At 49.6% G+C, this 16901-nt stretch overlaps 1 protein-coding gene across 4 annotated transcripts in view; it reads right to left on the bottom strand.

The window, feature by feature from the left end:
* The window catches only part of ARHGEF11 (Rho guanine nucleotide exchange factor 11), a 110347-nt gene that overhangs the window by 21567 nt on the left and 71879 nt on the right, over positions 1 to 16901 (bottom strand). For 3 of the 4 annotated variants that reach the window (XM_068966691.1, XM_068966694.1, XM_068966693.1), the window contains exons 8-17: positions 13701 to 13820; positions 11767 to 11812; positions 11122 to 11198; positions 9854 to 9991; positions 6231 to 6305; positions 5941 to 6042; positions 4776 to 4874; positions 3552 to 3594; positions 2382 to 2478; positions 2121 to 2243 (exon numbers count right to left, since the gene is read on the bottom strand). In XM_068966691.1, coding sequence (XP_068822792.1) covers positions 2121 to 2243; positions 2382 to 2478; positions 3552 to 3594; positions 4776 to 4874; positions 5941 to 6042; positions 6231 to 6305; positions 9854 to 9991; positions 11122 to 11198; positions 11767 to 11812; positions 13701 to 13820 — 920 coding nt within the window. The remainder of the gene's footprint in view (positions 1 to 2120; positions 2244 to 2381; positions 2479 to 3551; positions 3595 to 4775; positions 4875 to 5940; positions 6043 to 6230; positions 6306 to 9853; positions 9992 to 11121; positions 11199 to 11766; positions 11813 to 13700; positions 13821 to 16901) is intronic. The other variant, XM_068966695.1, reaches the window with a different exon arrangement.

Raw genomic sequence — 16901 nt, 5'->3', positions numbered from 1 at the left:
CCATGAGTCAGTATTATATATCCATTTAATGAGGCAAAGGCTTCATTCTTTTAAACAGGAGCCGCTGTAAGTAGGGTACCTGTGCTGTCAGTAATCATTTCATGCAATTCTGTGGTGCCGACGATCTCAGAACAGGCTGGGCTGCGTTCTGCCTCCGCCCCTGGGTCACTGGGGTGGCGGCCATCGCCTGGCTGTGGTTTGGGAAACGAAGGCCCAGAAAGACTCAGGCTGCGGCCCAAGGGTCGTTTCTAGACTGTGCCCGCCCCACGGGGCCTCATCTAGTCTCATCTCCAACCCGGACCTCTTGTCAAACGCCAGGTTCATACACTCAGCTGCCTATTCAAATCTCCAGTCTGATGTCTGCAAAGACCTGAGATTTCTGACACTTGCAAGACTGAGCCCCCGACTTTCTGCCACCAAAATGTCCCCCAAACAGCGGTCCCTAACTCAGCTGATGGCTCCTTTGTCCTTTCAGTTGGTTAGGCAAGAACTACGGAGTCTCCCCTGGTTTTCCTTCCTCTCACATCCTATACATCATTTTTTAGGAAATTTCTCCTGTTGGTTCTACAGTCAACACACACTTGGAGCTGACCTCTTTCTACAGCCCCCATCACCAAGGCTCCGGCCTGAGCCCTACTGTGTGAGCTACAGTGGCTGACTTCCCTGTTTGGAACCCCTCCATGCTCTCCTACCACCCTCCACCCACACTCGAGCCTCACGCTCCAGTGGCTCCTGTTCACCGACAGAGAAAAACCAAAGGAGTTACAACAGGCTCTGCGAGGCTGTACCTCCAGTTACCTCTGATGTCAGCACTGAGTTTCTCAATCTGCTCTGGCCACACTCATCTACTGTTCCTCAAATATGCCCTGGCTGTTCCCTCTGCCTGGGGTGCTCGTCCCCCAAGACGTTTCCAAGGAGGATGTCCCCGTTTTCTTCCCGGACCAGGCTCTATTTGAAATCGTAACCCACTGGCTTAGGTGCTCCTGACCTCCCTCAGCCTGCACTAGGTACAGTTTACTTATTATACACTGCCTCCTCTTCCCACGATAGCATAAGCTCCAGAAGCGCTGCTGTTTACTGATGCACCCCAGGAGCCTAGACAGTGGTTAGCACCAGTGGGGACTCCATGAATATTTGCTGAATTGAAGTCTCAGCAGAGACCATCTAGCCCAACTTTTGTCACTTTAGATGAGACCTGGTGGCTCAGACGCTAAGTAATCTGTCTGTAACGCAGGCGACTGAAGTTTGACCCCTGGGTTGGGAAGACCCCTCTGGAGAAGGGCATCGCTACCCATTCTAGTATTCTGGCCTGGAGAATACCCATGGACAGAGGATCCTGGTGGGCTACAGTCCATGAGTCTCAAAGGGTAGGACTCAACTGAATGACTAAAACTCTCACTTTCAAGGTGGATGAAACGGCTTGATCAAGGTCAGACAACTACTCAGAATCCCCTGACGGTCCAGCTGTTAAGATTCAGCACTTCCACTGCAGGGGCCACAGGTTAGATCTCTGATCTAGGAATGAAGACCCTGCACGCCCATGGTGTGACCAAAACGAAACAAGCCGCAGAGCTACTGAGTGGAGAAGCAGTAGCGGGGTGAAAATCCACGTCTACGCCTGGGAGCATCCCCACAACGTCATTCCAGGAGCCTGGGACATGTTCAGAAAACAGGACTGGAAAGAGAGAGCCACAGCAGGTGTTCCAGAAGTGCCTAAGTTCAGTTAGCTCAGCACTCTGGTGCACTTGGTTAAGAATGGTTCAATTTCCCATGAGCCATCTGCCTCCTGAAGGAACTTCATCCCCTGGACAATCACAGTGTAGCTCTCACACTCAGCGCCAGATATGACCTTCGAGCAAGAAGGGAGAACCGTCAGGGAGAGGCTCCGAAGGGAGAAGAAAGCTCCCTGCGTTCCTGGAGCCTGTGGTTGGTCACAACCACTGGATTACTGCCAGGAGCCCCAGCCTGGCACATGAAGCAGGAGGGTGGGACTCTCCCCATCTTCCAGGGGAAGACGGGTCAGGCAAGAAACGGAAGAGGGGGAGAGGCTGGGGAACAGACCCATGGACCACATCAATCTGTGCAGCATGTCTGGGGGTGGGGGTGTACTGGAGACTCACAGGATGTCTCCTAGGGCAGCCAGCTGCTTCTCGGCCACCTGGCGCTCACGGAGAGGGTCCCCATCCAGCTCCAGCAGGTCGTTTTCACCGTATAGGCTGCCCAGCCCCAGGGTGCGCTTTGTTCTGAGCCAGACACACAGAGAGAAACAAATGTATACCAACGTTCAACACTGGACAGGGAGTGAGGTGCGCGCGCACACACACCAGGGGAAAGAAAAGGGGCGAGGAGGCAGGGAGGGCGCAGGAGGGGGCGCCGGACACCTGTAGTCGTGGATCTGCTCCTGGATCTCGGGCACGGCCGCCTCCTGAGCCTCGCAGAGAGCCGCGCGCACATCCTCACTGCTTCGCAGGCGCAGGTCTGTGGCGGGGCAGAGGGAAGACAGCACGGGGACGGGCGGTGGGGAGCAGGAGGCTGCATCAGCTCAGGACCTCCAAGTCCCCTGTGGTCCCAGAGGGCAAGCTGGTGTTCTGTCCTGCTGACTAAGGCAAGGGAGGCCTGGACCTACCAGGTCTCTCAACTCAGGACTGGAATCCTGATGTCCAAGCCCGAAGGACGAAAGTATTTTCGGGGTGTTCTACACTCATTAAGTGGGGAAACGTTAAAGCTCGTCTCTGGATGTGTCCAGACGCTGTGCTCTGACATCTAGGGCAAACCTCGAAGAGGCCCAGTCTTCCTCCATGGCCCCAGGCCCAGCTCGCAAAGCTGAAAAAGCAAGGCTGCCCCAGCTCCCCACCAGAAACTGGACGGTGCCTTTCCTGTCCCTACATTCTCCCTCTGCCTGTGCCCACAAGCTTCCTGTCACCCGGGCCTGGAAAGTGCCTCTTTTCGAGGGTGCTTTCAAACTCCTACCCTCTAGAAAGCTCCTGGGATTCGCCTCTCAGACTGACATCCTCTCCACACTGCCCCCTCCGCTCTTCTACTCAGACTCGAGTGGAGGCAGCAGCGCGACCAGCTCGTGCACTGGCTCCTCACTGTGTCACTTAAGGAGCTCAAACAAAGCAGAACAAAAGAACAAAGACACTCCAGGGCTCTGACTGCAGGTGGGGTGGAGTGAGGCCCTGGTTTCTGTGTTTTTAAGAAAGAATTCCCCAAGGGATCCTGATGAGTGACCAGGTCTAGCAATCCAATTTCCTCTTGGAACAGTTGAGCCAACTGAGGCCCAGACAGGTCACGGGGAAGGCTGGGAGAAAAGACCTTGGTCTCCTGATGAAGTCGTGACTCCCCATGACAAGTTCCCAGGCAGGGTGTGTCCTCTATTTGTGCGTGTCCATGGACGACTGCGAGGAGGAACTGTCCCTATTTCCTCCAATCTGAGAACAGCTGCCCAAGGCAGGGACTGTGTGCGTCCCCTCCTTTCCCCGTGCCCCATCCTGAGGGGCCAGCACAAGATGGACCCAAAAGGACACGAACTGACCAAGGAGCCAGCTTACCAATTTCGGCCTGCAACATTTCTGGGACCTTCACCCTCAGAGGCTGAAAGACAGAGGTGGGGGCAGAAGTGGTGAGGTCCACACACACACCCGAGCGGAGGTGGGCGGTGCCATGCAGGGTCGGAGGGGCTTCGGAACATCACCTGCGCTCCCCTCTCCCTGCACCACCACGCCCTCCTCACCTCCCGCCAACTGAATTCTAGGCTAGCGATGTGAGAAGTGGACTCTGAGGTGGCAAGGCAAGCTAGGGCCACACTCTAGGGTGGCCCCTGTACTTTCCCCACTCTTCTTTCAGGGACATCAGGGTGCACAGAATGGAAAGGTCCAAAAAAGTGACCTGGGACCAGTTTAGCCGCGAGGGAGAAATATTTATGAGGCGATTTGACAGCCTCCCGTTTCTTTCACTCCCAGAGGAGAGCTGGCCTCTGTTACCAAGTCTTCCCATGAGTGCGCTGCCTGGCTCTGCTCTACAAGCGCCTGACAGCTCGATCCTCAGGCGGTTCCCTAACAACCAACAGGGAGCAACTGGCAGCTCTAACCTCCTTACTCAAGACCCGCTGAAGGGAACAGAAATAAAAATCTTGAGGAAAAACAGTTTATTTCCCAATCTCATTAGTCTTAGTAGCTTACTGCCAGATGAACAAAGTCATTTTGGAATTACTTTAGTTGATCAGATTAGAAAGTCCAAGATGGGAACGACCCTCTGCAGGCCAGGGCACTGCCACCAGGTAACCCCGACACATCCCTGGGAGCTACGCCCAGAGGCAGAGTGCTCATCTGCCCCAGACGCTCTGGGGTCCCCTCCCTCTGAACTCTGCCTTTGGGCATTAAGAGCAAGTCAGGCTGAGCTTCAGCAATCTGGGCTCGCCTCTTGGCTCACTGATTTCTATCATCTGATGTCTTCATCCCAGGGATGAGCAAGGCAAGGAGAGTTGAAGGAAACCAGGGCACTGATCCAGAGGAAACCAATTAGGACATGATGTAAGTTCTTTTCTTCTCTAAACATTTCAGAGAGAGGCAATGTGCATTCTACCTTGCCACATGTGGAACAAAAGAGGTACAAGAGGAGATCAAACTTTAGAGACTACAGCTAGGAGCAGAACCCAGGAATCCTCTTTAAGAACCTGTCTAAATTTGGCCTGAATGCTTTGCTTAGTTTTCCCTCTGCTTCTGAGTGGTCGAAACAATATAACCAAACTGTAGTCCAATTTATGACTGCCTTACCGCATTTTTCTCTAGGAAAATATTCCAGATGTCTTTTCCCAAGCTTCGGGAATCCTTGGGGTTTGTTTGCTGATAAACTTCTGCACACAAGTAAAAAAGCTAGGAGAGAGAAAATGGGTTAGAGTGATTCTCAACCTGGAGTCTTTTTGCCCTCCAGGAGACACCTAGTAATGTCCAGTGGCATTTTTGACTGTTACGTCTGCTACTGGCATCTAGTGGGTGGAGTACAGTGATGCAGCTAAGATCCTGCAATGCACACGCCAGCACCCCAAAAGGTCAGTGGTGATGAGGTTGAGAAGCCCTGGCTGAGAGTGTTTCAGAAACCTGTGGTTGATCATTCCCAGCCCTTGGTGTGCGCACGCCTCCCCCACGACGATCACTCCCCCACTCTGACTCCTCTCCTCACGTGACATTCTGTCTCGTATTTGCTCATCTGTTGTTGTTAAGGGCCTGTGTTTCTCTGTGTTGTATCTCATCTTCTCTCAGGAACGCTCCTGAGATACGAGTGCTCGGGACGTACACGTGGGTGTTCACAGAACACCTGCTGAGCAGACGGATGCTGACTCTGGCTTCTAACAGAGACAGCCGCGGAAAGGAAAGATGGCAGTGCGTGCCAAGGGCAAGAAGCTTATTCTGGAGAACAAGCGACACCAGTCTCTCTCCTTCCTCTCCCTTCCTTTATGAGCAGCTGAGCAGAATGACAGAACCTGGTAAGGCTGCTGGCTCAAAGCACTGTCGCCGGGGACCCTGATCTCCACCTGTCATGATCGATCCTCTTTGTCATCACCTTCAGACTGAAGACATTTTATCACCTTGCCTGTCTGTCAAGCTTTCTTGTGGCAACACTGTATATTTACAAGGGGTGCTCTTTAAATCCCCCATGATTCATCTGTATCCACCTTCATTCAAAAACCCAGAAAGACCATCTCTTCCAAGCAGATTCAGAATGACAGCTTTCGTAGTCTAGCCCTCCCTCCTCCTCCTTGTGTTATCGATACAGCTAGCAGCAAGAGTCCGTTTCACCTAGGTTGCCCCTTCTTTTCTATTTTGTCTTGTCTTCGTGACGCTGGGTCGTGCCCATGGATCTGACTGACCATATCTAGAGCGCACAGACAGAGGCCAAGCACAAGCAAGCATTCATTTGAGACAGACACCTGCGACTTACCAGGGGACTGGGGTCCGCCTGAGAGAAGATGTACCGCAGAAAAACCCCCAGGTGAGCTGGCCTCGACTTGAGTTTCTCGAAGTCCTGGAATATGATGTCGCTCTGGAAGGCAGAAGGATGGGCAGGGCTGGAGGGCACAGAGGGAGGGCGCTGCCTGCCTCAGCTCAGCTCCCGTGGTCCCCGCCAGATAAGCGTGGCTCCCTCCCCCATGCTCCCTCCCAGTTGGTGCCAGTGCAGAGCGGCGGGTATGACAGAGAATGATGAAAGGAGAAAAATCAGGAAACTGTTACCTCGTTGTTGAAATAACCCGGGTCATAATCTTCCTCTGGGCCAATAATTAAAGGCTTTGGGCTCTGATCTACACCCTGGGGAAGAGAGTCAAGTTGCAGACATGAGAGGGCAGAGGACAGGAATCTGGCCTCCGCGGTGGAGTCTGCTCAGGGACGGCATAGGGCTGACAAGGAAAGCCACACAGGGCTGCTCCACATCGGCACCTCCCCACCTTCCCCAAATCTCAGAGGACAGAATCAATGACTTTTACTTGCAGGAAGGCAACTGCTCCTGGGTGGGGCAGGGCAGACTCAGAGAAGCCTGGTCACATGACTTATGAAGATGGGAAGCGAGAGAAAGTGCTCACTTCCTGTTTGTGAAACATCTGAGGAGGGAGTGTCAGCCTGCAAAGTAAGAACCTAGAGCTCCTGCTGGACGGGTGGGCTGGGGGCTTTGTTGTTCTCCTCAGCAGCCCCCACCCCCCAGACACACAGCCTCCAAACCCACTGCCTCCACGAGCTCCGCCTCTGCTGGAGGAGAGCCCTGTGGTCCCTCTCCGCCTCCCTGAGTGAAAGGGGATGGAGCCGATCCTTTTCCAACATCATTGCCATCATTTCCCGGGCCAAACCCCCACATCCTGTCTAAAATGCAAGCTTCTCAGCATGGGTTTTCTAGCCTCCCCTCTTCCGCCACCAATTAGGTCTATGAGAGATTTCACACTGTGCATACTTCTCAGATGCTTCAGTTTAGGCTTTCTCCTAAAGGTGACTTGAGCTCTCAAAGCTCTTGTCCCAACTATACTTTTCACTCAGTTTACTCTCCCTCATATTCAGTGATTCCCCAACGAGGGCTGTGTTCTGGAACCCGTCTAGAGTAGGCACTTTTCATGCCTCCTTTTTCTCAGGTCTAAGATACCTTCCTATTCCACCTTCTTGAGAGACTTCTCCTGACAGTTTCTCCCCAATACTCCTCACTCATTTTTGTTCTCCTGGATATTTACAGACTCTGTGGTCAGAATGACTGAGTATAGAACACGAGAGACTCAGGATACATCTAGAGATCAGAGTCTAGCACCCCATTATAAAGGCATGTTTGAAGTTGCACAGTCAGGCCTCATGTGCTGGACCTGTATTCCTCAGACACACCCTGAGTATCCTCCTCTCCGCTGACACTCACTCCCCTGAGGTCCAGGATTTCCAGGGGGTGTTGGATGACTGCTTCTGGCTCTACTTGGCTCTCTAGTGAAATCTGAAAGCATTAGCTTTTCGCATGTTTGGGAGAAGGATTTATTTTTTTAAAGTCTTTACAAACCTTACAGTTTTTCTGATTGCAAAAGCAGAATATATTTATCATGTGTGCGTGTATGCTAAGTCACTTCAGTGGTGTCTGACTCTTTGCGACTCTATGGACCACAGCCCACCAGGCTCTTCTGTCCATGGGATTCTCCAGGCAAGAATACTGGAGTGGGTTGCCATGCCCTCCTTCAGGGGATCTTCCTGAACCAGGGATGGAACCTGTGTCTCCTATGTCTCCTGCATTGGCAGGTGGGTTCTTTACCAGTAGTGCCACCTGGGGTTTCTATCGCAGTGGTACTCAGGTGGTGTGAAAACTGCTGGGGATTCGATCTAAGAGCTTGTCAGCCTCTTCCAAGGAAAGCAGCGGCTGAGTAGCTCATCCTGAACCCACTGTAGAGGTAGCTGTGTGTGCGTTCTGTCGCTTATTCATGTCTGACTCTCTGACCCCGTGGATCATAACTCGCCAGGCTCCTCTGTCCATGGGATTCTCCAGGCAAGAATACTGGAGTGAGTTGCCATTTCCTAAGAAAATCAAATATTGCAGAATTATATAACAAAGTTTGAATTCCCTATGATTCTACCTTCTAGCTGCTAACAGTTTCATGGATGGTATACGTTTGCACCTGTGTTCTTACTAACATAAATTGTTATTAAGCAACTGGAATTATACTATATGTGCTCTTATCACTCAAAAATAACAATTTAAATAGTTTTCCAAGTTGAAACAAGTTCAGAGGAGGAGGAAAAGGACTCTGGGACCAATTATTCCATACCTGCTCCTATTAGCCACCTAAAGTAAAACTTCCTTTAAGAACAGGATGTGCGCCGGACCTCCTTGGTTGGCCCTGTAGTACTACTAAGGGGGGGTGGGGTGGGGTGCGCAGAAGTGGGAGAGGTCTTCAAAGAGCATCCAGGACAGGAGGCAGTTCTGCACTGGGGCTCAGGAAAACCAAATTCTAGTCTGATGCTGCCATTAGCAAGCTGAGTCTTTGGATGGTCCCTTAGCCTTTCTCTGTCTCAGTCTCTCACTGAATGAAGATTCTCATGCCTGTCTCCTTTTCTGGTGGTGACAATTAAGTTAGAATTTTTTTTTTCCCTAAAGGAAATAGCACAGCAGCTGGTGCACTAAGCATTTCAATACACGCGCAATCCACTTCCCTGCTCTCCCCTCCAAGACCTGAAAAGTAACTACACCCTATTCTACAGGGAGAACTAGAGCATCAGATTGTGTCTGATGTTCAACATAAGGTAATGGCAGATTTCCTTTAAAAATAAACTTAAGTTTTAAAACGGAGATGGCAATGGCACCCCACTCCAGTACTCTTGCCTGGAAAATCCCATGGACCGAGGAGCCTGGTAGGCTGCAGTCCGTGGGGTCGCTAAGAGTCCGACATGACTGAATGACTTCACTTTCACTTTTCACTTTCATGCATTGGAGAAGGAAATGGCAACCCACTCCAGTGTTCTTGCCTGGAGAATCCCAGGGATGGGAGAGCCTGGTGGGCTGCTGTCTGTGGGGCTGCACAGAGTCGGACACAACTGAAGTGACTTAGCAGCATAGAGAAAAATATTAAGTAACATTATACAGTTAGTATGAGGATATGGAAAAAAATTACGGCGGTAGCAGATGAATTTTAAGAACCTTTAAAGAATTTTAAGAGGCTTTAGAAAACTCAGAGCTTTCTTGCCAATGTCTCTAACAGGGAATGACTGAGCTCCTGTCTGAACAATGACAGGCAATTCCCTGGCTCTCAAGTCATTCCATTGTCTTACAGCTCAGATTCTTTGCAAGCTTTTTGCATGGAGCCAAAACTTGTCTCCCTGAAACCTCCCCCTGGACCTAGTAACCCTTGAAAGTAGTAGCTTTCAAATCAGGTTTTGCAGAACCTTAGGGCTCCAGAGAAGTACTCCTGCGGTCGGGGGCCAGAGTGGGGTGGCTGATTAGGAAAAGTTCCAGGTAGTGAGCTTTACTGTGTTTTCTATATCAGGGTGTGAAATAATAAGATTTTGCTCAAGAAAGGAACTTTGCTAAAGAAACAGAAGGTTGAAAGTTACTATTCTGGAGAAACACTGAACAAATCTATTTCCTGTTCTATACAGACAATAAAATAAAGAGCAGCAATCTGTTCCTTGGACATCACTTCCCTACAGATGTATTCACTGACTCTTCACCCAAAAACTCAAGACAGCCGTTCTCCTATGTATGTATTTATACCAGGTTCTTCCTTCACTATCTGTCCTTTAGTCAGTCTAAACAGGGTTCAGTCTGATCATCCCAGGCCATGCATGGGGAGCCCAGGTCCGAAAAGAGGGAAAGGAGAAAGCCCAGCGTGGCTCTGGTCACCCACCTGGTCGGTGCTGGGGGGAACCGGTGCGTCGGAGCCCTGCCGCCGGTGGCGCTGCGCCAGCCGGGCCACGGTCACAGGGGAGGTCCGAGGACTGTCCAGCCCAGCGTCTGACAGCACCGAGTTCCGATTCGCCAAGGACTAGAGAAACAGAGGACTCCGTGAGAAAGAAACTCGCCCAGGAGATCCTCAGGGCTCTGCTCATCGGCTAATAAAAATTTAGTACTGACTCTGTGCCTGGCATTATACTAGCCCTCGGTTGTGTATCACCTCATTTGATGCTTACAGCAGCCCTCCGAGGTAGAAGCTACTGTTCCTCCCACTTCTCGCACAAAGAAACTAAGCCTTGGAGGGGCCCCGAGACTTGCTGAAGATCGGATAGTCAGTAATGCGGTATTCCCCAGGCAGCCTCACCTCACTGCCCGCTAGGCCCCCTGCTTCCAGGCGTGGGGCCAGCAGGGGCATGCCTACTGCGGCTTATTTAGGACCCTCCTCGCCCTTGGTGTCTTTCCGACATACTGAGCCTTCCACACACATTCATCATATTCCCACAAACGGGAAGGAGCAGTAAAGAAATAAAATTCCAACCATTATTTAAAATCAGGTTTTAAACATGTTTTCAATTACTTACTTATTTCATTAAGCTGGCTAAGTAAATATTTTGATAACACTGTTATGACTTCTTTCATTCACTCTAATTTTTATATTCCCAGTTCATATCTGCAATTAATATATGCAGCCTGAGAACACCAAAAAGCCCACCTTTGAGGCCAAAGCCTGAAGCTCTTCTGACCACTCCAGAGAAGACAAACTGTTCAAGTGAAAGATCTATGACTAAGAAAGAGGAGCTGCCACTTCCAATTTGGCCGGATCTGCTGTATTACCCTAAGATGATGCTATCTGCAGCCAGGTGGAGATGTGTTTTTGGTCCAGTTACTGTTGTACAGAATTTCTGTCTCTGCTCTCTTACACTGAAACAAGGCTTGCTACAATTAATGCTACAGCCTCTCTCTCCACCTGACTCTATATAACAGAGTTGACTATGATAAAACAGAAGCCAGATTTGATGATCTTGCATATAGGATGCATTTAACCCCCCTTTTTCTTTAGAACTAAAACCCTTGGAACTAGAACTACAGCAGAGGGCCCAGATGACAAGCTAGAGGCCTCGGTGCATGTGGTGAGCAGAGAACCTATCAACGCCCAGAGAAGGAACACTGAACGCTTGGTTTTAAATGGGGCTCCCCCCCAAACCCCGCCTTGGCACTCACCTCGCTGAGGGAAGGAAAGCGTTCTGTGCCGGAGTCCAAGCCACTATCCCCTTCCTGGGAATCCAGAGAGAGTCGGCCTGGGAAGGAAACAGTTTACACGGTAAGGAAGGAGCTGTGGCCTGGGGGAGAGAAGGGCCTTTATTCCGGGAACCTGTGCCCAGGGCAGGAGGGCAAAGCTGCCACCGGCCTCTCTTTCCCAGTTTCCTTTTAGCTCTCCTGAGACTTTCGATATCTAGCTTTCACCTATCCGCACACCTGTGCCCAGGCCCTGTCACCTTCCAGAATAATCCTCCATAGCTCTACCTCCCAACAAGTCCTAGCCCTCAGCTCACCCCTACCCTCTCCTGGTTCCCATCCATTTCTTCTCATGACAGCATCTCCTGGGCTCCGAGCTGCCAGGCGCTGGCAGGCACGCTGTTGTCTAGACCACCACCATCCTAGCATCTCCTCGGCACTTATCTATCCAGGGCTATGGGTTACACATTTGTTTCCCTGTCACCTGGACTGCTTTCTCTTATTACTTTATTTCTTGGAGGCAGGGACTGTATTTCCCCCCTTGAATTTGCCCCAAAGGGAGGGGACGATAGATAAGAGGTGTGAACTAGAGATGTGCCAGAGGAAAAAAGGGGTGCTGAGGGGACTCACCTTCCGACGATCTCTGGCTGGCGTCCCCATAGACTGGGAGTATGTCCTAAAAAGAAGAGAGGTCCGGAGGGAGGGCAGACGCTGTGAATCTCTCCCCGCTACTGCTTTCCTCCAATCAACCCTTCCCTCAGTCTCAGCAGATAACATCTGCTTACAGTTAGTGGCCTCTTCTGCTTCATCGCCTTACAAACGCCCAGTTAGAAGAGCTAGTGCTTCATGTGTACAATTTAAGGTGAATGGTGACCCCTAATGGTGGAAAAGGGAGCTTTACTAGTGATAAAATTTCCAAAAACTTACTTGGCTTTCTCACCCTGGACCTCAAAGCATCTACTGCCTCAGTTGGGCTCGTCTCTGAAAGAACTTCCGAACCATCAGGGAGCATGAAAAGCTCCTGCGGACGCAAACCTCTGCCTCTAACGTCTTTGAAGACTGACAGGCATTGGCCTGAGGCTGACCAGCCACTGCGGAGGGAATAATGTTGCTAATGCTTTACTGTTTATGAAGCACTCTTGTCTATATCTCATTTATTTTTTTTTTAAACAACTCGGAGGCAGGTATAGTACTCCCATGTTATAAATGAGAAAACAGAAGCCCAGAGATCTTAAGTAACTTGCCCAAGCTACACAGCAGGTAAACTATAAAGCAAGGGTTGACGCTCAGACCCCTAGATTCCAAGCTGAGTGTTTCGGACTCATCACTTACACAGCATGTGAGCACAGAGGCAGCAGCAGCAGCAGACACACACTGGCCCCGTCCTGAGGGCACCCTTTAACTCTGACAGTAACGCCATCAGGCAGATCCTGCCGTATCTCCATTTCATAAATGAGGACACCAAGGCTCCCAGGGATTATTATTTTTATTTTTTAAAGCCTTTATTGAATTTGTTACAGTATTGCTTCTGTTTCATGTTTTGGTTTTTTGGCCACAGGGCATGTGGGATTTTAACTCCCTGACCTGGAGTTGAACCTGTACCCTCGCTGCATTGGGAGGTGAACTCTTAACCACTGGACTGTCAGGGAAGTCCCCTCCCAGGGAATCACTGAGTCACCTGCCCAAGAGTCTTAAAGCTGGTGAGCACTATAGCTGGGAGGTGAATCCAGATGGTCTAAATCCTAAACCTGAGCTTCTATCAACCATGTGATACTGAGAAATTCTTCAGAGAGTAAAAGTTTAAATTTGTTCAGCTTGCGTTTCTCAGACTTTTTTGATCTGGATGGTCTAAAAAAGAAAGTGCATAATCCTCAAATAATTTCTATTGATTTTGGCAAATACTGTTCTCGGAGATCTTAAAAGTGTTTGGAGAGTTACTTATTTACCCAAAGAATGAAGGCCTGATGGACAGAAGTAAGGCACTAATGAAGCGTCAAGTCCCTGACTAGGACAGATAAGGAAGCATCTCCTCCTTAGGATTTCCTGCACAGTGTGGTTAGCTGCCGCTACAGATCCCTCTCAACTGCCTGGGGTCCCTTTACTTAGGCTGACTTTTAAAAATGCTCGCGTTACTTTGATAAGACCTACTACTGGAGGGCGAGGTGACAGGAAAAGCTACCAGATGAATAATGGGTAAGATTAGTGTTGGAATATACCTAAGCTATGAGGCAACTACCCAGCAGGGGATGGATAATCAGCAAATTAAAGCTGGCAGTCTGATTTACTGCATTTTTTTTTTCCATTTCCGTTGCAACTGTAAGCTGCTGGAAGGCGAGAAACAGGCTACCCCTTCTCATGGGGTCCCAAGGTTCAGGACAGCGCTCGGTCTCCACGGTGCTAAATGAGGAGCTGCTGCCCTCTGCTGCTTTGTGAAACACAACACACACTGGTTCAGCCCCAGGGTCCTGTGTGACTCGGGAAGCCTCTGTCCTAGGCTCCTCCCTCACACTCCCCTCCGTCCGCCTGCACGAGCCCTTCCTAGAGCTAAGCCTGCCGTCACTCACCACTAAGCCACCAGTCTCCTGCTGGATCTTCAGCTGTAACTGAGTGACTCGCCGCCGGGCGCCTTCGATCTGCTCTTCCAGCAGGCTGGCGGGGTTCCGGCTATACACCTCACAGATACGCTGGGGGTGGGGTGGGCAGGGGGCGAGGAGGACAAGGAGGAGGGGAAAAGGCAGAGGAGCGGTTAGTAGAGAATGGACGACTCACCAGCGGGGAGAGTCGGCAGTTATCCCGAAACAAAGGGGAGAGAAAGGAGATCACTGCCTCTGAGGAGGTGTGTGTCATTTCACCATCACGCGGGAGCAAGAAGAGGTACACGTGGTAAGAACAGAATACAGGAGGCGATGGCAGAGAGAAGACAGGACAGAGGCCGGTCCTGATCTGACCTGCTCTTAAGGCCTGCATGCTAAATGAGGTCTTCCTTGACTGCAACTCAAGAGTCTGCAACTCAAGTGACTGGCCAGACCAGCACACACAGAAAATGCTAAGGAGGAAACATACACACAGCGAGAACCACAGGAGCTGAGACGAAGAAGCGTGGACCAAGGAAGCCAGCACCCCCGTCCCCCAGCCCTGCATCTGGGAACCACTGACACTTATCTAGAGCCCTTTTAGCACACAGCTTGGGCTTTGCAGTCAGGGAGGCCTGCCTCTGAACGCTGGCACCTCTACTTACTAGCTGTGTAGACCTGGGCAAGCTTGACTACGTCCTCATAGATCAAATGGAGATGTGGTACTTGCCTCTGGGGATGGATGTAGGCTGTGGATGAGATTATGTATGTAAAGTGCTGAGCAGAAGGTCTCGTGCCTAACTACTTGACTGAATGCACGGCAGCTATTATTATTTGACTATAATAGGAAGTGCTCAGTGAAGCTGGTAGGTTAAATAGTTACATAGACATTGAGGGCACATTTTCTCCAAACTCATCTGGAACCTCCCTGCAACCCCTCATACTTACTGTTTCATCTCCATGCCTCTCAAGCCCTCAGCCCTCCTCTTAGTCTCTGCAGATAATATCATCTGGTAAGAATGTTCCCAACTTCACTCCATTTCAAAGCATCCGCAGCTACCCTTACCCTCTGCCTTAGAAGAGAAACTCCATCTAATCCCTGTACAGGATTAGGGCCTCCAGCAGCCTCGGGCTCCTCTTGGGCATCATTTACATATCCTCAAAGTTTCCTCATTCTAATGGCTCCTTCCCTTCATCTTATAAAAAAGCTCAAGTTTCCTGTCCTAAAACGAAACAAACTACTACACCAAAACCTTCTCCATCAACTCTGATCAGTCTTCAAGCCACCGCCTCATTCTTTCCTCCCTCCTTTTACAGCCAACATGCTTCCCAACAGGAGTCTCTATGTAGAGCCCAGGCTTCTTAGTCTTCTAATCACTCACCAGCACACACAGTTTACTTCCTCCCATCACCATGCTCTTCTGAAATCCAGTGACTTCTTCTTAGTCCTCCCTCCAGAGCTCTTTAAATACCCACCTCCTCAAAATGCTGTCCCCTTCTGACTTCTCATCTTGACACTGACTTGGGTCACACCCCTCCCCCCAGCTGTAGCTTTACCCCTGCCTCCTCTCTTAAATCTAGGTGAGCCTGCAGCTCTGCAAACATCTACAGAGAGCTGACACACGCCAGGCCCTGTGCCAGCTGTGCAGGAGGAATATGCCAACGCAGGCATGGTCCCGGCCTTCAGGAACTCAGTCCAATAGAGGAGGACAAACAAATAATTAAAATACAAATACAGCAGCGGCTGTTTAGAGGTTGATGCAGTGTGTCACAGAAGCACAGCAGCTCTGAAATTCCACCCTCAGCTCTCTCCTCTTCTCTGTCCTTGGTGATATCATCTAGTCCCCAATTTCAACTGCCACCTGTATGCTGAGGCTACCCGGATCTCTATCAGTATTTCAAAATCCAATCTTTTCTTCTGAGGTTCATCCTTGTTATCTCCATGTGCCTGGAGGATGGTCTTTTTACCTGAACCTCCCATGGCTGGTTTAAACTCAGTCCATCCAAAGCTGACCGCCATTTCTTTCCCCTAAATCCTTCTCCTCTCCTCTGTCTCACTCCATCAATGGCGTCACCATCTATCCAGGCACCCAAACTTGGGGCTGTCTTTTCTTTTCTCTCCTTTACTTCTCCCTTCTAGTTGATACATTTCTTATGTACTGTAACAGCCTCCGAGAAGGTTTCCTTATGTGTCAGTCCACTTACTATACTTTTCTAAAGAACACTGTTTTGAAGATATGATCACTCCACTACTCAAATCCTTGGATCACTTCCCACTGCCTTCAGAATAAACTTCAAGCTCATCATGTTACTGAAGGCCCAAAGCACTTTCCAGAGTGAAACAGATTGAGCCCACCTCAAGTGTCGTCTCATGAACCTTCTCTGATCATTGTATAATTAATCATTCCTCCTCTTTATAATTTAAATCATTTTAAAATTATTATCGACACATAATTCACATAAATTCACCATTTAAAATAGATAATTCAGTGATTTTTAGTATATGCACAGAGCTGTACAAACATCTCCACTATCTAATTCCAGAACACTTCCTTCAACCCTACAAGAAATCAGTCACTCCCAATTTCTCCCTTCCTCCATCTCCTGGCAACCACTAATTTATTTTCTGTTTTTACGGATTTACCTCTTCTGGACTTGCACATAAATGGAATCATACAATATGTGGCCTTTGGTGTCTGGCTTCTCTCACTTGGTACGTTTTCAGGATTCTTCCATATCAAAGCATGCATCAGTCCCTCACTCTTTTATATGGCTGAATAATATCCCATTTTATGGGGAGAACATATTTTGTTCATCTACACATCAGTTAATGAGAACCTGGGTGGTTTCCACCTTTTGGCTATTATGCAATTAATAAATGCTATTATGAATGTTCACATAAGAGGTTCTATGCCTTGAATTCTCTTGTGTATATACTTAGGTTCATGTTGACAGATCGTATTTCTGTGTTTAACATTTTGAAGAATTGCCAAACTGGCTGCACCATTTTACATTTTCACATCAACGGTGGGAGTAGAGTAGGATAGTGAATACAGAGACAAAATATAAACAAACATTTCTCCACATTTTCACCAACAACTGTTATTTTGGCTCTGGCCATCCAAGTGGGTGTGCAGTGGTATCTCAAAGCATTGGTTGGCCTCTTTCTAGTGACTAATAATACTGAGCATC

Source organism: Capricornis sumatraensis, chromosome 2 (genome assembly GCF_032405125.1).
Source record: "Capricornis sumatraensis isolate serow.1 chromosome 2, serow.2, whole genome shotgun sequence".
NCBI classification, from domain to species: Eukaryota; Metazoa; Chordata; class Mammalia; order Artiodactyla; family Bovidae; genus Capricornis; species Capricornis sumatraensis.
This window is presented reverse-complemented; position numbering and strand designations above follow the sequence as displayed.